Genomic DNA, 24,435 nt, shown 5'->3' with positions numbered 1-24,435 from the left:
ACTGATCAAATTCAAACAAAAAATGAATAATTATGAATATGCATGTTCTTTCCATCCCTAAGTCAATTTTTGCTCACAGATTATATTATATTGTTTTGTAAATTTACAGACATAAAAAGCAATAGTGATAGTGCACCTCACAGGGACCTATCAACTTTTGCATATGCCCCTCTATATATTTTGGACAATGACTCTTTAATCCTTATTCAAGTAAGATCAATCAATCTTAATTTTATATAGCGCCTTTCATAGTGGAACATCATCTCAAAGCACTTCACAGCTTGTCAAAGAACAACAGTGCATACAATAAATACATAGTTTGAATATTATATTGTTAAACTACTGTAAAATACATAAATCACATTTCATGACTCATTAAGTTTAAGAATTATAATGCTAATCATCAGTAAAAGCAATAATCAAAGTGCATCATACAATAAATATAAGACGTTTGCTCAATTGGCATGCTGCACCAGTAACCCTGGCCATAATTGTTTTGTTTTTTGGTTTGCAATTGCACACAGTGACAACAACTACCGGTGTACCGTCATTTTTTCAACTGTATATTTACTTACATAAAACATATCTACTGCTTTTACATTTTGTAAAATAACTATTTAAAAGACGAGTAGCAGATAACATACTTATTAGAAAAAGATTTCTGTGGTGTCAAACTACCTTGAAAAAAAGGACTATCCACAAATGTACTCTACATATCAGAGGCATAATTTATTTTGGGACGCTTGTTTTTTGAGAATTTGCAACCTGCTTTTCCCCACTGTATGAAGTGGGGTAACAACATACCACAGTATAATTAAGATTAAAATAGTATTTAAAAAAAAAAAAAAAAAACAGTGCATCAAACAAAGAATACATAGTTTGAGATACGAGTATGTGACAGTGGAATATATTTTCGGTATTTATGACAAGGGAAAGGTTTCACAATCAAAACAGCGTGGGACATTTGCTTTAAAGTTTAATGCACAAATACACGTGTTGCCGCCAGTGACATCTGCAAAAGACCTTGCACTGCACATTAACACGTGTACGAAAAGTTGTACATCTTTTTAGAAAAGAAGTAAGCCGAAAGTGCTTGTTTATGTAATTTAGACCTATTTATGGCTCGCAGGCCCCCGACCCCGAGTGTAAAGTATGAAAGATTGTGGCCATTTCTCCATTTAGTTCAGGAGATGACAGCCAGTAAAATGCTACAAGCATCACGCTAACGATCCCTTCCTCCTCGCGTGTCCCGCTGACACATCCATAGCTGACCACAATTACATTTGATCCTCCATGGGACAGACTTACTGTTTTGATCAGCTTTCTTTTCCCAGGGTACTTGAATAAAGCAGCTCAGCAGCATAAAAAACCAACCGTGAAATATCGGCTACAGTTAGGACTGCTTAATTACTGGGGGCGGGGCCGTCTTTGCAAATCAAACTGACTGGCTTTCCAAAGTGCCACTCAGAGGGTGTGCAAAAAAATAAATAAAATAAAAATAAAAAAGCAGATAACTGCTCACTCGGCGTGCCACTCTGGGCACGCGTGCCATAGGTCCGCCATCGCCAACCTAGTGCTTTGCAATATACCCTGCTCCATACACAGATATATGGCAGCAGCGTCCTATAGAGTTGCTTAATATAATAATTTGGTAGTGGATTTTAATACAACTTTTGTTTAAGTAATATGCATTATACAAATCAAAGATCGAATTTTGCATGTGAGTGACATTTTATGTGTGATTTATAGTATTCACATGTTATCAAGTGGTTTCTGTTAACAGAAAAAAAAAAATGCATACGGTGCGTGAATGCAACGTGACAAACCTTCAAAGGTTTAAAACTACCTTCGAATTCCTGGCTACCGAACGAACCTTTGAAACTTTGAACCTTGGTGAACCTTTTATCAGGAATTTTGCTGTAGCCTCACTTCTATATTTATAACATTCTTAACTCAGGGTAATAAAGTTGAGTGTTCAATGGTGGCGCCAGACTTTCCATAATAAGGGGGCTAAGGGGGGGCAAAACAAAACATTGAGGGGGCGACACCCCACTTTGTGCGGCACGCATAAAATATATTTGAATAAGTTTCCGAGTCGTATAAGTGGACCAGTGTGAACAGCAGGTATTTAAACGTGTGCTGTATGTATTTTAAGAAAAAGGATAAAATACAAAGAAAAGGCTTTGTATTAACCGTCTGACAAAGACAAATTCACACAGGTTACAAATAAACAAAACACTCCACTCACATTTCCACAGTCCTTGTTTCCTCTCATCAACCACAACAAAGGAACCGATTACAGGCGTCATGCCCCCCCCGAAGTGCCCTCAGCCCCTATCCCTCCGATAGCTAATTCAATCACATCTCCAATTCATGACTGAAACACCACGAGCACTAATACATACAACCGGGACTGGTGATCGTGTTTTAATATTGTGGGGCGGATAACGTTTATTGTTTGGGAAACACTGTAAACCCGTTTGTTTGGCTCCGCGCATTGCACGTTGTTGTGTATTGCCAGAGCGTTCTTCTTTTGTTGGTCACCAGACCCGGATTACAATTAAAACCCCTTTCCTACTAGATTACAATTGTTTGCGATTCCTTTTGCACCGCATCACCTCTACACTTGTTCACAATCACTGGTCAAATTGCCACACATCTCTAAACAAAGGAACGTTTGGAAGTATTTTGAGGAACTGAATGAGAAAACCGTGATATGTAAATAATTATGCGTAAATTTGGCGTACCACAAAAACACAAGTTCAATGCTTCACGATTTGAAATGAAAACATTCCAAAATTACTGTGGATGGAGCTTCTGATGGCAGTAAAAAGCAAACATCCATAACAACATTTGCTATAATACATATACTGTATAATACATAAAAAAGCCATTTTATAAAAGTTTTCAGTCTTGATTTAAAAACTGTAACAGTCCCAGCTTCCCTGATGAAAGAAGAGAGGGCATTGCATAATTTAGGGGCTCTGCATGAAAAAGACTTTCCTCCCATGTTAATTTTGTTGAAACAGGAATAACCAGCAGCCCTGCATCCTGTGATCTCAGAGTGCAGTTTGGAAGATATGAGGTCAGTAAGTCCTGGAAATAACTAGGTGCTAATCCATTTAGGGCTTTATAGGTTAACAGCACAATCTTAAAATCTATTCTATACTGCACAGGGAGCCAGTGCAAGGAGGCTAAAACAGGGGTAATATGTTCACTTTTCCTGGTTTTAGTCAGACTTGTAACGGCGGTATTCTGACGAGATATATATATCGAGCTATATATATATATATATATATATATATATATATATATATATATATATATATATATATATATAATAGATGGGCTTCAGTTAGTTACAGGAAAATAATTCCATCTAGGGTTTCTGTGACGTCATAAATCACGAGACTGAAGAGGCACATCTATTATTTTTTATAATACCCTTGTGATGCTAATATTAAAGAAAATGAGGTTCAGTAGTACAGTTAGGTTTTTTTGAATGTAGAGCTTCAGTTCTGTACAGACGTTCTATGTCGTTATCCGTTAGTACTACAGCTTTATTTGTATGATTGCCTTTACCTTGTTTCAATTTCCCGTTCCTCTCCAGTTTCTCTGAGACATGAATGTACCAGCTTTACATCATTTGTGGATGATTTGTGTATTTTTGATGTTGTTGGCAGGGACGGGGTTAATTCTTTTCCCTGCCAAAAACATGTGAGAATGTGGCTGTTCCCAAACAAGGTAATTGGTGTTAATTGGGAACAGCCACAGTCTAGCTGAGTTTGCTGCTTTATTAGCAGGGAGGTGATTTAAGAAGTGGAGTGTTGTGAGGAAGAAAGGGATTGTGTTCAATACTTATGAAAGTATGTATTTTTGGTACTGGTAAACAGTTTAGCTGTGATAGTTAAGGAACTTGATGACGCTTTAGTTAGCACTGAAAGGTTTTGTTTATTTTGTTTTGTTTGTATGAAATAAATATCTAGATCTGCCCTGTTTGCAAACCTACCTGTGCTGTTGGAGTGTTATTTTTACCTTAGAAGATGGTCCTGCATGTGGCAAACCTACCCCACTTTGTCTCTCTCTCACTCTGTCTCTCTGTCTGCCTATATAGAATCTCATAATGGGGCATTCAGGTACATTTCAATATTGTTTTTGTTAAGTACTTTTTATTATACGTAATAAATGTTCTTTGTTTTAAAAAGTACTTTGGAATTTAGTAAGTCATTTAATATAGTACTATACCCAGCACTTAAGGCAAGCAGCTGAATATATGTATTTAATAAATGGACTTGCTTGATATTGATGAATCCTGAGTGATGTCATTTATAGAAAAACTCTGCCTGTCTGTCTTTCTCTCCAGCCAAATATTCGATAACAGCATCATGCCGGCGTGGATTTATTGCACACTGGTCAGTGTGTGTGTGTGTGTGTGTGTGTGTGTGTGTGTGCCTGTGTTTCAATGTGTAGAATATGGTATAGCGTGCTGTACAATAGGAGCTGATGTCGTCCTCCTGGCCCCTTTGACTGAAAATCCAAATCAGTGAAAATCAGCTTGTCTGACAGCATTCTGTACTATATTTTTAAATATGTAGTTGAACAGTAAGCTTATTTTAATGTGATGTCATTTCCATCTGATAAACAAATTTCAGATGGCTGTGTCGCTGCAATAAGTTACTGCATTTTGTATATATAGAATATTGTTTTAATCGCACAGTATTGTGAAATATACTGTATGGGTCAACATAAAGATGCTGTAGTTCTCACTTTTCATTTATGGGGAATGCTAGCAATAAGTCATTTGATATGTATATCTGCACAGTGTGTGTGTGTGTGAGAACACAGCATTAATAAAAGCTTTTAACCACCATGTTTGCAGACTAATAGTTTGGTTCATCAGCTGAAAACGGATTTAATTATTTGCTGATTGACCCAAATCCAGGGACTAAGGCACTTAGTCACTGGCTATTACTGCACACATTTTTCACAGGGTTGTCATGGTCCTCTGGCTACACATTACTTTAGACTGATAGGGATAATCAGCAAATTGGGGGAAGATATGAATGTTTTTTACTTACTGAATTTTGACTAATACTGTGGGTCAAATTATCTTTATTAGCCTATAGCAGGGCCCTCTAATAGCAGTCCTGGAAGTCATTCCACTCCGGGTTTGACAGGTAAGATGTATATAATTAACTACTTCAGGTCTGGATGGATGTTTAATTGGTTCAATTAAACAATTTAGAACAGTTGTGGGGCTAACTTTGGCGGCCCTGGCTTCTAGCAATGGATTTGTTTTCTTATCCAGTGTCTAATGGGATCTGTTATTATCTCTTATATATTGCTTACAGTAATGATGAGATCATGTTTTTTAATCACAGGCTACAGAGAAGGGTTTCTATGGAAACGAGGCCGGGACAATGGGCAGTTTTTAAGCAGGAAGTTCATTCTATCCGAACGAGAGGGGGCCCTGAAGTACTTTAACAAGCATGATGTAAGTACGGCACTACAATGATATCTTTTAGACACCGTGATTGGGGTCACGGCAAGCTGATAATTGCGCTGAAAATGATACAAACATTGAGTAACACAAGAGGATGTTTGATTTATGGTGGCGCTATCAACTTGTCTCTGGGACTGACTTGAAAGCATCAAAGTAAGGAAATATTTCACATGTCTGTTTTTACATTTATTTGTTTTTATTTCGTTTAATTAATTGATGATGAAACAGAATGTCTTTAAAAGGCGGACGTAAACTAAATGTTCTACAATTTTAGCATTTACTGTTTTTCAGGTAAGTATTTAAACATTTAAGAACATTTATTCTATAACTCAAGAGAAAATGTTTAATTTTGAATGGGACACCTTAATTTTTTTTTTGCTTTAATAAATATTATGTGTAATCGAGCAATATCTTGAAATATCTGATTTTAGGCCATGAAATGCCCTAGAACAGCCCTAACTATAGGCAAGCGCAATAAGCTTCATGATGAACACTCCAGTATAGCTTTATGATGAACACTCCAGTATAGCTTTATGATGAACACTCCAGTATAGCTTTATGATGAACACTCCAGTATAGCTTTATGATGAACACTTCAGTGTAGCTTCATGATGAACACTCCAGGTTCACCCCCCCCAATCTATCACTACTCATCCATGATGTAGTCACCCAGCTCATGTCTGCTTTGCTTTGTCTCTGCTGTTCGACATTTAGGCGAGAGAACCCAAAGCCATCATGAAGGTAGAAAGTCTGAACGCCACGTTCCAGCCGTCAAAAATAGGGAATCCCAATGGACTGCAGATCACTTACCTGAAGGATAATAGCACAAGGAATATATTTGTGCATCATGAAGATGGGAAGGTAAGGCCAGGTTGCAGCACCTCCATTTCAGCTTAGATGGACAATGTAATTGTATCTAACAAAATTCCCTGACTCTTACAGGTTGTGCACTTCCATTCGTTACATAGGTTTCAAATGACACATGTTTGACCTTTTTTTTTCTAATTTAAAACACAATATCTGATACTACTTTAGCTTAACAAAAACCTCCCCCAGCGGCAATATGTATAAAGAAAATAATATGGGACCAAGAATGGAACCCTGGGGAACACCACAGGTAATTAGGTAATCCTGATGCTGAATATCCCAAGGAAACAAAATTCCATCTGTAAGTAAGATATTATTTAAACCAGTTTAGTACAGTTCCAGACAACACTATCCAATTATAAGGCAATCCATTAAAATGGTATGATCAATAGTATGCTGCACATAAGTCTAATAAAACCAGAAATTAAATATTCCCAAAGCCTTACCAATGTCATTTACAACTCTAAACAGTGCAGTCACTGTGCTATGAGCAGGTCGAAAACCTGATAGTTCTTTTCAAGAACTTTATTGTTATCAAAAAACATATTAAGTTGATTGGCTACTACCTTCTCCAAGATCTTAGCTATAAATGGTAAATTGAAGATATGTAACTGAGATGGATTTACCTATGTGAGCAGGAGGATGATGGGAGATGTAGTTCTGGGAGGTCCATGCGGCTACATGAAGCCATCTTGAGGCAGAGAATGCAAGTTAAACGTTTAAAAAAAAAAAGTGGTCAATGTAAAATAAATTAAAATAATACACACAACTAACGTAAACACTTGTAGCAACACATGGGAACATGTAACACAATAAAATAAAAAAGGTCCTTATGTACCCTTTAAGATCAGAACCACCTGAAAAATATGATCCCTAATATTAGTCATTTTACTTTCAAAATAATTAAGAAATGCCCCAGTTAGCTGTTGTAGCTTTGATATGAGGGGGTTCAATTGAGGAGGTTTTAATGTATCAGTTGTGAAAAATGGACCCTGGGATTATCTCTGCATTAACACATTTCTCTCAGTGTTATTGTATTCCAGCCTGTGCTGCTGTAGCTTCAATATGAGGGGGTGCAATTGAGGAGGTTTTAATGTATCAGTAGTGGAAAAGAGGGCCAAGGGATTATCTTGCTTGCATTAGTTTTGAAAAATGAGAGCATTGTTGTACTCCAGCCTACGCTGTTTCCAGATATCATAATGAATATACAATGTTGTAGTCCTTCATCTGCGTTCCAGTTTACGACCTTCCCCTTTCTTTCGGCATATGTCAGCAGTTACCCAAGGTGAGGTTCCTTTAGAAGAAACTTTGAGTTCTAACCAGGGCCACTGTATCAAAAGTATTTGATAAAAGACAATTCTAACGATCAACTCACCTATCAAGTGAAAGAGATGGAGCAGCAGTGAGTAGTGATAGCCTCAGTATATCAGAGTGCCTGGATGCAGTGGATTAATTTATTTTGTGATTTTTTTTTTTTTTTTAATGGAATGCACTGCACTCTTAGTCTGTAAAGGCAAGTGATCAGATTTAGCAGGATCCAATGTTAACAATGTTTGAACATCTAAGCCATGAGAAATGAGCAAATCTAATGTATGGCCATGATTGTGCGTAGTCCCTGTAACACGCAGAGTGCAATCAAGAGAATCTGAAAGCCTTAGAAATTTCACAGATTTAGGATCGGATTCAATATCAACATACATTAAAATCTCCAAGTAGAAGGACCCTACCGTGTTTAGCAGAAAGCGATGACAGGAACTTGGCAAATTCTGTCAGATGAATTAAAATTTAGGCAGACGGTATATGACTACAATAAGAACAGATAATTGCATATTTAACAATAGTGTCAACAATGAAGAGTAATATTAATTGGTTACAGAGAGGAGGGCGTCGGTTGCAGAGGAGGGCGTTGGTTACAGAGAGGAGGGAGTTAGTCATGGAGAGGAGAGGGTCAGTTACGTAGAGGAGGGCGTCGGTTACCGAGTGGAGGAGGTTAGTCCCAGAGGAGAGGGTCAGTTATGAAGAGGAGGGGTTAGTCACAGAGAGGAGGGCTCAGTTACCAAGAGGAGGGGGTTAGTCACAGAGAGGAGGGGGTGTTGGTTACCGAGACGAGGGGGTTAGTCCCAGAGGACAGGGTCAATTATGAAGAGGAGGGGGTCGGTTACAGAGAGGAGGGCTTCGGTTACCGAGAGGAGGGGGTTAGTCACAGAGAGGAAAGGGTTAGTTACCCAGAGGAGGGCGTCTATTACCGAGAGGAGGGGATTAGTCACAGAGAGGAGGGCGTCGGTTACCGACAGGAGGGGGGTTGTCAGAGAGGAGAGGAGGGCGTCGGTTACAGAGAGTTGGTTATAGAGTGGAGAAAGTTAGTTATAGAGTAGAGGGCAGTTTCTGTGGAATGCTCAGGATGGAACCCGAATTGAAGTAAGGAATCCAGCTTGTCGTAGTGCAGTCTTGGATACTTCTGCAAGTTGGCATGCAGCAGGGAGTTGCAGCAGGGAATTGCAGGGCTGTATTGAACTGATCTAAATAGTACCTGTCTTCCATGAAAGGGCCAGTCCATGTTTCCAATTTTTTTTCCACACCCAGTACTGTATATAAGTGAACACATGGTTTCACAACAGATTCCTTTGGAAACGCCAATAAATGACACTCTACACCTGTTAATAATAATCACATTCTGTCATGAATAAAATGTAGTTGAAAGTGTTACAATAGTCTGCCCTTAGTTAAACGCATATGTAGTGTAGTTTGACCTTCATATCTTATGTTGGGCTTTTCATGTGCAGCCACTGAAAACAAGCTTTAAGGAAAGATATATGAGGCTATTCAAGGATAATGCAAAGCAGATACAGACAGGCCACCACTCCATAAGGAAAAAAATGAAGAATATTAACTAACTTCAACTTCAGTAGTGCGCTCATCAAACTAAGAGTAAAAAGTGTAGCTATTTAGTTGAGTTAGTAAGCAGATGGCATCATCTGCTGGGCATCTGGAGTATTAGCACATTGGTAACCATTAGCTAGATTTTCTCTGCTTATGTACGACACAGATATATTTCAGGATGTTTGGTTTTGATTATATAAAGTAGATGGTCATTTGGAAAAGCTAATAGTCTAATAAGACACACAGCATGTGGAGCCGAGGAACATGTACGAACAGGAGAAGCCTATTCAGCCCACCAGTGCTTGGCCAGTTCCCAGTAGCTGATTGAACCCAAAGCTTTGTCAAGCCAGGTCTTCAAGGATCCCAATGATTCAGCATCAACAGTATGGCTTAGTAACCCATTCCATACCCTCACCACTTTGTCAGCTTCTCTTAAGATTGTAAAACCTGAATCAAGACTTAGTTCTGGACTGAAATAGATAAAGTTCTCAGTTTTATAACTCATTCCTTCATGCTCTGTAAGTAGGAACAACACATATTTTAACCCATCATTTGTAAAACAAATGAAATTATAATCTTACAAAACCAGTAAGAAGTATTTTATGTAAGTGACCTTAAATTGACATTCTGAGTTCATTTTCTAATTTACAGTTCAGCTCCCTTCTAAATGACTTGTTTTAAGATACAGGCTCCTCTTTGACATATCTCATCGTTTTAAAAGCTTTGGTTATGTGGCCTTTATGGCCCAATTCACATTAAATGTTGCCATGATATATTAAGCAGCAGTACACTATATATGTATTCTGCAATTTATGAAATCTGCAAAATGTGCTAATTTCCTTTTTACAACCTTTTCACTCACAATCCAGTAAAACTGCAATACCTTTGAAATGCCAGCAGAGTGTGCTAATGCACTTTTTTATTTTTATAATCACTGATTTTAATTTGTTACCCTATCGGCAAACGGATGATTATAATTGCCAAAAGTGTGCAATAGAAGTCACATGAGTTCTGCTAGAGCTATATAAAGCTCTAGTTAGACCACATCTAGAATAATGTGCACTAAAGCTACAGAGACAAATGGGCTGATCTCAGGAAGCTGGGCAGGTTTAGAGCGTTCAGTTAGAGCTCCTAATGTTCTGTAGAACCCTAGCAATATATATATATATATATATAAAAACAAAAACACAATATGATTGTGCCCTATTAAATTATATTCTAATGATCAGGGACATATGGGGTCAGCAGATCTAGAAGATAAGAAGGTCCAAGACCATGTAAGGCCTTATAGGTAATAAGAACTTTAATAATAATAGCATCAGTGAAACAAACTTGAATGAGATGGATGCAGTCATTGTATCCAATTAAATATGCAATTAACTAAGATTAAAAATTGTAATTGCAAGATTAATCACGATTAATTTTTTTAATCGCTTGACAGCCCTATTAAAAACACTTGACCTGTGGAGACTATTAGTGAAAAATGTTTATTACACGAATGTATTTCCTCACAATGAAATATTCCCAAAACCATTTTTTATTTAAAGAAGTCCACAACTACTTGTGATTAATGTTTCAGTATTTGTCTTATTTTCTTCAGACAGTTCCCTTATCGCACATTTTTTTCTGTCATTCATGTCCTTGCTGCCACAATTAATACCAATTCTTTAACAATACTTTTGCAAAGATTTAGAGATTTGGTTTAATTCAATTTATATGAAAAACATTACAGTTGAAAATAATCCTGTCTAGTTTCTCATCATTGGTAGTAGCGGATCAGATAGACGGACTAATCTGGAAGAGCCACAATTCCACAGTTTAGGTGCAGTTGCAACAGATTTAAAAAAAAAAATATATATATATATATATATTTTTTTTTTTTTATGGTGTCCCATTTTGTGAAATTACAAAATGATGCATACACATTTTTTTAAGCTTAATATTTTATTCAAAACTTGAATGCTCAAACTGAAGACTTCTATGGGTAAGATAAGTTACATTAAATGTCAGCAAAAATTAAAGAGAAAAAAATGAAACATGTTGATTGAATAAGTATTCAGACCTGTGAACTCAATATTTGGTGGAAGCACCTTTGGCAGCAATTATAGCCACAAGTCTTTTTGGGTAAGTCTCTACCAACTTTGCACACCGGCTTGGTGCAATTTGTGCCCATTCTTGGCAGATTTGCTCAAGCTCTCTCAAGTTGCTTGGGGATCGCTTATGGACAGGAGTTTAAGTCTTTCCACAGATTCTCAGTAGGATTCAAGTCAGGACTTTGACTGGGCCAGTCAAGGACATTCACTTTCTTATTATTAAGCCACTCCAGTGTAGCTTTGGCTGTGTGCTTTTGATCATTGTCCTACTGAAAGGTGAATTTTCTCCCCAGTTTTAAGTCTTTAGCAGACTGAAATAGGTTTTCCTCTAGTGTTTGCCTGTACTTTGCTCCATCTTTTTCCTTCAGTCCTAAAAAGCTTTCCAGTCCCTGCTGAGGAGAAGTATCCCCATAGCATGATGCTGCCACCACCATGCTTGACTGTAGGGATGGTGTTGACTGGGAGATGTGTTGGGTCTGTGCCGAACGTAATGCTTGGCATTAGACCAAAAAGTTTCAATTTGGTCTCTTCTGACCACAACACCTTTTGCCACATTTTTGCAGGATCACTCAGGTGTTTTGTTGCAAACTCTGTGCGGGCTTTGAGATGGCTTATTTTTAGTAATGGCTTTCTTCTTGCCACCCTGCCATACAGGCTACTTTTGTGACGTGTTCTGGATATTGTTGACTGATGCACATTTTCTCCCATCTCAGCCACTGAACTCTGTAGCTCTTTCAAAGTTGTTGTTGGCCTCACAGTGGCATCCCTCACCAATTTCCTCCTTGCTGCTCAGTTTGGAGGGACGGCCTGATCTAGGCCATGTCTGGGTGGTACAATGCACCTTCCATTTCTTGATAATAGAGTAGATATTCAGAGACTTTGATATTTTTTTTGTACCCTTCTCCTGATCTGTGCTTTTCAATGACTTTATCCCTGACTCCAGGGCTCCATCATCTTCATGGTTGAGTCTTTGCTTGAAATTCACTACCTGACCAAGGAACCTCACAGAGACAGGTGTTTATATTTTAAATCATGAGAACCACTAATATTGCACACAGACAGAGGCCATTCAACTAATTGTGTGGCTCATTAAGGTTATTTTGTGCACCTGAATTAATTTAGGTTTGCCACAGCAAAGGGTTTGAATACTTATGCAATCATGACTTTTCAATTTTTATTTCATATTAATTATCTATTTACTTCTTTCTTTTAGTTTTTGCTTTGAATGTGTGGAGTACGTTTTGTATATAACACATATTAATTCCTACTTCAAAGTGTCACGACTGCAAGCTTTAAAGCAATAAAATTTGAAAACTGAGAGTGTCTGAATACTTTTGCAAGGCACTGTGTGTGTGTACAGTACCAGTCAAAAGTTTGAGTACACTTCCTGGAAGCTAGGTTTTTTTTATAATTGACAATGTTTTACGTTGTATACGTTTCTGTAAATACTTGAAAATGAAAACACATGTTACAATATACAAAACATAAGGAGTATCAAAGCAATGTTCAAAAAAATTGTCTCTAAATCTTTGATTCCTCAAAATAGCCACCCTTTGTCTTAATAACAGCCTCACAAACACGAGGCATTTGGTTAAAAAGTTTCAGCAGGAAATCACCTGACATCACTTCCCAGCTCTTCTGCAGCAATTCCCAGAGATGCAGGGCACTTGTGGGTAGCTTTGCTTTGACTCTTCTGTCCAGTTCGTCCCATACAAGTTCTATGGGATTGAGGTCTGGAGACTGGGCAGGCCAGGTCATTAGATTGAGTTGTCCTTCACGTTCCTTTTTCGCCAGATAGTTCTTGCACAACTTTGTGTGTTTCGGGTCATTATCTTGCTGAAGAATGAAGGGCTGCCCAACTAGCCGTACTATTCCTGATAGAATGGCATGCCTCTGATATATGCTATGATAGCCATGCTGGTTGAGCTTGGTAAAGATCACCCACTCTGGCACCAGCAAAGTAACCCCAGACCATGACACTGCCTCCTCCATGCTTGACTGTGGGAACCACACATGCAGAACTCATGCGCTCACCCTCTCTGCGTCTTACAAATACTGTGCGGTTGGACCCAAATATTTCAAATTTTGAGTCATCGGTCCATAAGACCGACTTCCACTCCTCAAACGTCCAGTTTCTGTATTTTTTGACCCAGGCAAGTCTCTTCCTCTTATTCCGCACTCTGGTTTCTTTGCAGCAATTCTTCCAGTTAAGCCAGCTTCACGCAATCTCCTCTGAACAGTTGATGTTGAAACATATGTACTTCTAGTAGCATTTAGCTGAGCTTGTATCAGGGGCAGTTAATCGCTAGTTTCGCAGACTTGTGACTCGAATGAACTTGTTCTCTGATTCTGAGGTCATCCTTGGCCTGCCTGACCTTGTTCAGTCCTCATGAGTGCCAGTTTCCTCAAATCGTTTGATGGTCTTGGCCACAGCAGTTACAGACACTTGCAAAGACTGTCTTTTTTTTCTTAACTTGCCATTTTCTGCTCCCTTACATTCAGGAATGACAAACTTGTGCCTATGCTACCTATATTTATAGTAATCATGGACCCTCACCTGTTAACAATAATTGGTGACAAAAGGTTAATTAGGTAACATGCTAGTTAACTCAGAGAACATCTAACAAATACACTTTTATACTTAGGCCAGTGTTCTAACACAGTGTTATACACATTTCAGACTTTGAACTGACTTGGGCTTCAGACTGAAATCCCCTTGCTTTGGGTGACCATTTCATTGAAATTGACAAGATTTACATTTTAATTTTTTTTTTTTTAATGCAATTCACTCATGATTATCAGCTTCTATAAGTACACATCATATAATGAAATATTAAGTGTTTGTACAGTTAAAAGCACAGATAATCATGAAAAACCTGGTTTCAAGCAGGTGTACTCAAACTTTTGACTGGTGCTCTGTGTGTGTATAATATATACAGTGCCTTGCAAAAGTATTCATACCCATGACCAATTTCCTCAAATTACCGAATTACAAATGGTACATTGAAATTTCCTTCTGTTCGATATTTTATTTTAAAACACTGAAACTCAGAATCAATTATTGTAAGGTCACATTGGTTTTATGTTGGGAAATATTTTTAAGAAAAATAAGAAACTGAAATATCTTGCTTGCATAAGTATTCAACCCCTGTGCTGTGGAAGCTCCCAGTTTGCACCGATGAAAGAAATTGCCCTAACGAGGACACAATTACCTTACCATTGGCCTCCACCTGTGAACCATTAAAGTTGCTGTCACATTTTCTGGATGAAAACCCCACTGTTGAAGGATCATTGGTAAGGCTGTGAATCTGAAGTAAAATGAAGACCAAAGAGCATTCTACAGAAGTTAGAGATAAAATAATACAAATGCATAGATTAGGGAAAGGGTACAAAATAATATCCACGTGTTTGGATATCCCAGTGAGCACAGTTGGATCAATAATTAGGAAGTGGAAACTGCATCACACCACCCAGGCACTGCCAAGAAAAGGCCGTCCCTCAAAACTCAGCGCTCAAACAAGAAGGAGACTTGTGAGAGAAGCCACAGAGAGGCCAACAATCGCTTTGAAGGAGCTACAGAGTTCAACGGCTGGGAGTGGAATAATGGTGCACCAGCTAACCATATCAAGAGCTCTGCATAACACTGGCCTGTATGGGAGGGTGGCAAGAAAGAAGCCATTACTCAAAGTACCATCTGAAAGTACGTCTGGAGTTTGCCAGAAAGCATGAGAGTGACCCAGCTGTGATGTGGGAAAAAGGTTTTGTGGTCAGATGAGACCAAGATAGAGCTTTTTGGCCAAAACTCAAAGCGTTATGTCTGGCGCAAACCTAACACTACCCGTGCCTGAAGACACACCATCCCTACAGTGAAGTATGGGGTGGTGGCAGCATCATGCTGTGGGGATGCTTCTCATCAGCAGGGACTGGGCATCTTGTTACAATTGAAGGAAGAATAGATGGAGCAAAATACAGGAAAATACTGCAAGAGAATCTGCTTCAGTCCGCTAAAAAACTGAAGTTTGGGAGGAAATTCACCTTTCAGCAGGACAATGATCCCAAGCACAAGGCCAAAGCAACATTGGAGTGGCTCAAGAACAAAAAGGTGAATGTCCTACAGTGGTCCAGTCAAAGTCCTGATCTCAATCCCAGTGAGAATCTGTGGCACTATTTGAAAATTGCGGTCCACAAGCGTCGTCCAACCAACCTGAACAACCTGGAGCAAATCTGCCAAGAAGAATGGGCCAAAATCACTCCGACACTGTGTGCAAAGCTGGTACATACTTACCCCAAAAGACTTAAAGCTGTTATTGCAGTGAAAGGTGGCTCTACCAAATATTAATGTGTGGGGGTTGAATACTTATGCAAGCAAGATATTTCAGTTTTTTATTTTTCTTAAAAATATTTACCAACATAAAACCAATGTCACCTTACAATAATTGATTTTGAGTTTCAGTATTTTAAAATAAAATATCGAACAGAACGAAATTTCAATGTACCATTTGTAATTCAGTAATATGAGAGAATTGGTCAGGGGTCTGTAATGCTTTTACAAGGCACTGTGTGTGTGTGTGTGTGTGTGTGTGTGTGTGTGTGTGTGTGTGTGTGTGTGTGTGTGTGTGTGTGTGTGTGTGTGTGTGTGTGTGTGTGTGTGTGTGTGTGTGTGTGTGTGTGTGTGTGTGTGTGTGTGTGTGTGTGTGTGTGTGTGTGTGTGTGTGTGTGTGTGTGTGTGTGTGTGTATCAGTGCCTTTAAAGTATTCGGCCCCATCCCTTTTTTCACATTTAAGTCTCGGATTCAGAATTTGAAATGGATTAAATTAGGATTTTTTCCCACTGATCTACAAAGCCTTGAGCACAATGTCAAATCAAAAGAGAAATTCCAAAAGTTTTCAACAATTTACTAAATGAAAAATGGAAATTATCAGATTAAGGTATTCATACCCTTTGTAAATGAAAACCTACATTTGCTCAGGGGCAATATATTACCTCAAGTAACACAATTTGTTGATGGACTCCACCTGTGTAAGAAATGAGTGGATCACCTGCTTTAAATTAATCTGAGGATAAATACTGCTCTGTCTGATCCCACAGTATGGGAGACTTTCAAAAGAAAGAATCAAAATGAAGACGAAAGAGCATTCTAAGCAAGTCAGGGATGTGATTTATAGAGAAGCACAAATCAGGGGAAGGGTACAAAACCATTTCAAAGTCATTGAACATCCCTCAGAGCTCAGTACAGTCCATGTTATAGAAGTGGGAAAAATACAAAACTACCACCACACTGCTTAGATCAGGCTGCCCTCTAAACTTAGTTGCCGGACAAGGGCACTTCTTAGGGAATCTACTGTGAGGCCAACTGTGACTCTGAATCAGTTACAGAAGTCAGTGGCTGTGATGGACGATGATGTTCATGTATCAACAATCTCCAAGACATTCCACAAAAAGGGCCTTTATGGGAGAGTGGCAAGGAAGAAGGCCTGGCTGAAAAAAACCCATATCCTTGCCCGCAAAGAGTTCGCAAAATGTCACCTAGAAGATACTGCAGTTATGTGGCAGAACGTCTTATAGTCTGATGAGAGTAAAGTGGAACTTTTTGGCCTGAACGCCAAGCGGTATGTGTGGCTCAAATCAAACACTGCACACCAGCCATGTAACACCATGTCCACCGTAAAGTATGGCGGTGGTAGCATCGTGTTATGGGGATGCTTTTCAGCAGCAGGGACTGGCAATATTGTAAGGATTGATTTGGAATTGGAGGATGAATGGCTCACAATATAGTGAAATCGTGGCTAAAAACCTGTGCCCCTCTGCCAAAAACCTCAAACTGCGGAAGAAGTTTGTCTTTAAACAGGACAATGATCCAAAGCACACTGCCAGAGCAACACTGGAGTGGCTTAAAATGAAGAAAATAGATGTCCTTGAGTAGCCCAGTCAGAGTCCTGACTTTAATCCCATCAAAAATCTGTGGCAAGACCTCAAAATTGCTGTCCATCACTGTTCCCCAACTAACTTGACACAGCTTGAGCAATTTTGCAAGGAGGAGTGGGCAAATATTGCTCCATCACAGTGTGAAAAGTTAAGAGACTTATCCGAAAAGACTACTGGCTGTATTAGCTGCCAGAGGAGGTTCAACCAAGTATTGACCCAGGGGGATGAATACTTAAATGATGACATTTCAGTTTTTAATTTTTATTTTATTGTTTTACTATTTTCTTTCTTTTTCGGGGGGGAAGAAGAATTTGTGAAGAAGAATTTATGACTCACAAATAAAAATTCCCAATCTAATGCATCAGAATCCCAGGCTGTGAGACTCTTAAATGTGAAAAAATGGATGGGGGCTGAATACTTTTTCAAGGCACTGTGTGTATATATATATATATATATATATATATATATTATATATATATATATATATATATATATAACATATATCTATATATATATATATATATATATATATATATATATATATATATATATATATATATATATATATATATATGAGATCATATAGCCTGTGTTTTGAATTTGAATCAAAACATTGGAGGTATTTATAGGTGTCTGATGGCATGACAACTACTTGTTTATATTCAAATCCATGATTTATTTTTACATGATGTAATGGTGTTCTATATATTGTGCCATCATTTTTACTTATCATATATTGGCTTGGGAGCTTCGATTTTGTTTGATTCAAGAACACTGAAGACGAATGGCTAAAATAACTCCTTTTTATATCACTCTCTGCTTATTATCACCACATTGAAATGCTCTGTCCTCAATATAATGGTAGTCAATAGAAACAAGCTCCTGATAGTATCACGTTGAATGTTATCACACCCCACTTAATATCATTTAAGATTAGGGTTCCAGTGTGGTCCTAGTTAAACGCTGCCTCTGGGACAGCTAGGACAGCCGCAGGTTGCGTCTGGGATGTGAAAAGAGGCAGTTTGCTGGGGACTCTAAAGGGGGCGCGTGACAAAGTGGTTAACAGTGTGCAGGTGATCAAAGAACAGAATTGTAATACAGGAGAAAAAGGTTTGTTTATTTTTATTCCTTAAGTCCAGTGCCTGACGGTGACACAAACAGTAAATAATAATAGTGCTGGTAAGTAATATAATGGTGTGTATTACTTACATTTTATAATCCCTGGGCTGGTCCTGAAATAATAGTCCCGTTGTTTCCCCACATCAAACACAAAACACATAGACAAGTCTGTTTAGTGCGCGGATTAGTGATTGTGGTACAATGCAGTGGTGTCCAGGATTTGTGCTGGCCTCTGGTGACAGCTCCGGAATAGTTAGCTGTCTAGTGATTTACAAACAACAATAATCAGAACAAAACAAACACTTCACCACAGAAATACAGGTCCTTCCAGGTCACTTATTAAAAACGAAGGAACAGATACATCACTTCGACCCGTATTTATACTGTCACTCATTACCCCTTGGTGAACGATTGCAGTTGCTTTTTATGATCTGCAGCTGCCACGTCATTTGCCCTCCAGGTCAATGAGTTAGTGTACTGAAGCTCTGTCTCTTTTCAGTAGTAGTCAGGGTATTCTGTTCCCATTACTTGGCAGCCCCGCAGGTCGAGAGGGAGATTTACGTCCAAGAATTATTATCTGTCACAGGGCATCACATTGGCTCTGAAGCTCCCGGGTGGGGGATGGGAAACCAGCAGGGATTCCTTCTCATCATACAACAGCGAACCCTACTGTCCAGCCACCAAGCACATTCACAGTGGATAAAAAGCAGGGCTCATCTCTGTTCTCTGGGATTGGTAGCCCGCCCACCTCTGCTCTGGATTGCTCTGCATAAAAGTGATTCTGGCTTTTAAAAATAATAATTGGTCACACTAAATAAATAAAAAAATACAATAAGAAGGTTAGAAGTAATTTACAGTATTGAAACATCCTGAATATAAGGTGTGGTAGAATGATGGAGCATGCAGAAAAGCACAATGTGTATGTTTACAGCTATATTCAGTTATATTCAAAAGGTTTGACTTATATTTTTTCTGTTAAATGTTTTATAAATTCTTGTGATATGTGAGTAAATGTTTTAGTTTTGATACACGTTGATTCATAAGTACCTTGTTTTGTGTCGGCTTTTTTAAATTAGTGTACACAGCTAACTAGGTTCCAGTAATTGCATAATTTTATCTAGCCAGTGCACTGTAGTTTATATGTTCCTTGTTTAATAGGAAATAGTTGACTGGTTCAACGCTATCAGAGCAGCAAGGTTTCACTACCTACAAGTAGCATTCCCAGGGGCCAGCGATGCTGATGTAAGTACTTTCATCATTTAAATTCCTAATTTCACTTTTTAGCATTGTATACAAAGTATTATCACAGACCTGTATTGTACTGCAACAACTAAGATTTCAACTTTTATCTAAAATGAAAGCTTGTAGCTTACAAAATGTTAATCTTGCCTGCCCTTTATTTCACTATACAGGTTTCAGGTGTTCTAGTATCAAACATGATATCTGGTACTCTGTGGTAAGATCCATTTGCAAGCCATGCTTTCATAGTCACTTCCTTAGTCATTTCACCTGGACGGTGAAATTGTCACCACAGCTTCTTTCCTGTCATTACCAACCAAACCAGCTGCTTCTCATATTGACTGACATGCTTTCAACCAGTAACATACTTTGACCTTGAAGACACTGCTGAGGTGAAATGACTGGGAAGTGCAGGTGTGACAGATTTCCTGAGTAAGGCTTGGAATCTGAACCATTTTCATAGTTTTCTTTTGAAGAGAGCATAGCACCTTCTAAAAGTGTGTGTGATCCTTGTTCTAGCTGGTTCCAAAACTTACCAGGAATTACCTTAAAGAAGGTTACATGGAGAAGACGGGTCCAAAGGTTTGTTAACAGTTCCATTTTGGTTGTGCATTCTTGCACAGTGTTAATTTTCCTATCTGTGCTATATTATATAATGCATGGATGTTTTTTCAAAGTCTTGGCAGGGCAACTTCTTGTACCCCATATGTTGTGACCACATATTTTGCTTTATTGTGATAGAATAACAACAAACACTAATACAGCTGCACTCCGCTTATAATGGATCTTGTTAGAATTGCATTCCATTTACAATGTATTGAGGAGGCACGTTCCTGACAAACAACATGAAAGTTTTCCTGTTCTACAGGCAGGTCTTTTGGGTTTAATATGTACAGTTATATACATACAGTACCATTTAATACACAGTGTTCCTGTTCCACAAGTAGATATGTTGCGCAAATAAGTTACATCTGGGACAGTGCATGAGTCACGGCGGCATTTGTGATGTCAGGCAGGAAAAACAGTTGTTGTTTACTTGTAGTATTCTATGTTTTTGTGGCACAGCCCTTGTACAGCTTAAACATATGTATACATATATATATATATATATATATATATATATATATATATATATATATATATATATATATATATATATATATATACATTTACATTTAGCGTAAATATAAATTTGTTAATTGGTACTGCTTATTACATTGTACAACTCACAGAGGCATGTTTTGTATAAATTGTAAACTCCCATTCTTTGGTAGTTAAGCTTTCTTGTATTGTTTATATTGAAGGTACTTGTGTTCTTAGTACATACAGCATTTCAAATTGTGTTTACTACGTACTTCTTTTTTAAAGTACTGATTTCCATTGTCCCTTGGAGACCGTTATAAGTGGAGTGCACTTGTATAATAACCGTGAAAAACATGGTACTGTAATTGTTGTTTTAAAATAGGTTGTCACAAGATTATTCTGTAAAGCAATAACAATAATATGAAATTAATTCCTTTTTATTTCTACTTTTAAGAACCAACATACCAAACCTGCAATTTACACAATGTATTTGCTGTTCATTTATTTTTCATAATAAAGGTAATTGGACATTTTCTAGATAGCGAGCAGTGGAATAGATTAGTTAAAGAATAATGGCTTTCATTTTATCATTTTTTTAAAATACATGTGTTAAACACAATATACTAGGTTATGATTTTAGGCCATTTTCTTAGAATGTGTGCTCATAATAGTATGCCTATATTTAATGCAGTCCAGATAAACTAAACAGTTAATCTTTTGCAGCATACAGAAGGTTTTAAGAAGAGGTGGTTCACCATGGATGACAGGAGACTGATGTATTTTAAAGATCCTCTGGTAAGATAATTTGCAGTTGCCTTGCAGAGCTCACTGCTCGACCTTAGGACTTAGTGTTTAGAATTCAGTCCTTAGAAACTACCACCTTGCTACGATAGAGGAGCTATGCCCCAAAATTCACCCTTAAAAAGTTTTCGTGATCTGTATGGATATAAAGTTGGACTTACGCCAGCCGCTGTTTGATGACTTCATTGACTTTGCAGAAGCTTGGTTCAGTCAATCAATTTATTGTTATATCGAGCCTTTCAAGGTAATGCCTTCCCAAAGCAGAGCAGTGCCCATTGCTGCAGGCCAAGTGCTTTATTGTCAAGGAACCATTTCTCTGCAGTCATTATCCTGTTTTATTAAAGTCTTATTCAATTATTCATCCAGAGAAATCTGTGATGTATTTGCTGGTCTGTTTGTTTATTGTGGGGTGCAATTGACTATTAACTGTCTTTTGGGCAACTGTGACCCTGCATAAGACAGCTGGGATGCCAGTTTCAACCTTTCAGGGGTTTAATAAAATGTTTTATGAACTTACTCTGGAGGGAAGGGAGAAGTTAATAGCTGTTAACTGATTGCGTCTCATTTTTGATGTTGATATTTAGGACAACAGAATTGTATTTTTTTTACAATATTAAATTAATTAAAAATGTTTATTTGGAACACATTTGCATAATACCAATGTATTAATCTATAATAAATTATAAATTTACTGGTTGGTAATTGTAATTTGTGTTGTAGGATGCCTATGCCCGTGGCGAAGTGTTTATTGGAAGTAAAGAAAACAGTTATGTTGTAAAGCCAGGCCTTCCACCAAGTACCCAGGGCTACCACTGGCAGCATGGAATCACCATCATCACCCCAGACAGGAAGTTCCTGTTTGCCTGCGAGACTGAGCAGGATCAAGTTGCCTGGATCGCTGCGTTTCAGAAGGTTATAAACAGGCCAATGCTGCCACAGGAGTATGCAGGTAAGTGCACTGCTGAAATTATCAGTTGCACTTTTTGACTTGATTCCTTTTTTTGTCAAGAGTTTTACCCATCACAGCGATTCGTATAAATTGCTTGGCTGGTCTTTGCTTTTTCTCTCAGAATGAAGCACTGCTACGTACTTCTGGGTATAAACTACATGCTATCTAACTGAGAAAACCTTATTCTCTTAGTAATCTTCAGACCCCGCTGTTTCGAAAGGTGTAATTGTTTACTTTCAAAGATATTTGCCCAGATACAAAAAGCCAAAAGTCAAGCTGTGTCAGTCAAACTTCAAACAGGTAGAGATTTCACTGTAGCAGAAAGGTTAAAAGAATTGTGTTTGACCCATGATGTGCCTTAAAAAAATTCTGAAGAGTCTGCAATATGTTTAAAAGGTAGCGTAATGTGTTTCTTGAAGTAGTAACCTCTGTGTTGTCATTCCAGTGGAGGCTCGCTTTAAGCACAAGCCATGATGTCAAACTTCAAGGAAACAGCTGGTGTGGAACACTGGTACTATGATTCAAAAGAAGAGGTCAGTCCAGCACTGCTAGAATGACTCCAAATCCATTTGAACCTGGTGCAGTTGAATACATCTGTGGAGAGCTACTTTCATTCAGATATTAAGAGACAATACATGAGCTGCAAGCAGTCAGTCAGACGTGCACAGTCGTGTTTCACAGAGCCAAGCTCCCCCCCCCCCCCCCCCCCCCCCCCCAACCCCCACCCCCCCCCCCCCCCCCCCCTACCCCCCCCCCCCCACCCCCCCCCCCCCCCCCCCCCCCCCCCCCCCCCCCCACCCCCCCCCCCCCCCCCCCCCCCCCCCCCCCCCCCCCCCCCCCCGCGTCCGTGTACATCTAAATTCCGATACGTCGAGACTCATGTCAGCGACTGCACAGTTGGGAACGGGTGGAAGATCACACGTCGGTTTAGGTATGATACAGTGCACAGTGTCAACACTACATCAAATGTACCTCCATTGTCAATGTTGTTAAATGTAGATTTTAAGGTATGTTGTCTAATGAAGTTTAATATTAGTAAAAAGCTGTTCAACTGAAATCTATCAAAAAAGGGAAGTTTAACACTGGAGAGCTTGCAGCACACAGGGTTTCACTGGGTTATGTTTTCACATTTGGTTTTTATTCCCTACAGTACTTTACAGTGGAGAGTTCTAGCATGCCTTCACTTCTGCCCCTCTCATCTGTGTATCAGTTAAAATGAATGAGCTGAGGTGGTCATGTTTTTATTTGTTGGAGGGATGCAGTAAAACAAAATGGTTCTATATCAGATTTGGGCCTGTTTTCACTTCAGAGATTAAGAAGCAGGGATGTCAAGTTTAAATGCACCCAGGCTTCAGTTTCCTAAACATTCGAACTAAACTAATAGATATGTAGTCGCTAAATGTATTCAAAGTGTTATTTATTCGCTTTGTTGGTCCTTAAACAGTGCACAAATATTGACTGGAGTTTTATAATAGCAAACTGTTTCTCAATGATTGCAAAAAAGGAGATCGTGGGCAGCTTTATTGCCCGCCGCCTTGTTTATTTTGGGGAGGCATCGGAGAGCACCATTGACTACTCAACAGTAGACAGTTTTTTGGGCAACAGCACGCAATATTTTTGTTCCTTTGATTCTGCATTAGCCAGTTGGAATGTGTGGTTTTCAAACTAAGAGTTTAGGCCTGTATTTGAGTACATGAGCATTGTTTCAGCAATGTTAACTTACACAATTCTGAAGCTGGTTCCAAGATTGTGCTTCATCTTTGTGGATTTGCCACAATCAAAACATGTCTAACTATAGTTAATAACATCCTGTTAATGTAAAATATTGTGGAAACAAGAAATGTAATTTGTTATTGAATGCAAATTAAATATGTACACAGTGTCTGGTCACAGTTTATACAATAGAGGAAACTACTTCTTTTTTTTTTTTTTTTTTTGGAAAAGCATATTTTCTTCCTGGTGCCAGACCCTGCTTG

At 38.5% G+C, this 24,435-nt stretch overlaps 1 protein-coding gene across 1 annotated transcript in view; it reads left to right on the top strand.

Annotated features, from left to right (window-relative positions):
* The window catches only part of LOC121300521 (arf-GAP with dual PH domain-containing protein 1), a 93,244-nt gene extending 70,124 nt beyond the window's left edge, over positions 1-23,120 (top strand). Inside the window, exons 5-11 of the mRNA XM_041229086.1 lie at positions 5,382-5,494; positions 6,218-6,364; positions 19,546-19,629; positions 20,146-20,208; positions 21,433-21,504; positions 22,231-22,459; positions 22,905-23,120. Of these exons, the coding sequence (XP_041085020.1) occupies positions 5,382-5,494; positions 6,218-6,364; positions 19,546-19,629; positions 20,146-20,208; positions 21,433-21,504; positions 22,231-22,459; positions 22,905-22,933 (737 nt within the window). The 3' untranslated portion in view covers positions 22,934-23,120. The remainder of the gene's footprint in view (positions 1-5,381; positions 5,495-6,217; positions 6,365-19,545; positions 19,630-20,145; positions 20,209-21,432; positions 21,505-22,230; positions 22,460-22,904) is intronic.
* Positions 23,121-24,435: the final 1,315 nt, after the last annotated feature.

The sequence above is a fragment of the Polyodon spathula genome, chromosome 26 (assembly GCF_017654505.1).
Source record: "Polyodon spathula isolate WHYD16114869_AA chromosome 26, ASM1765450v1, whole genome shotgun sequence".
Classification (NCBI taxonomy): domain Eukaryota; kingdom Metazoa; phylum Chordata; class Actinopteri; order Acipenseriformes; family Polyodontidae; genus Polyodon; species Polyodon spathula.
Note: the sequence above shows the minus strand (reverse complement) of the source record. Positions and strands in the feature narration are given on the sequence as shown.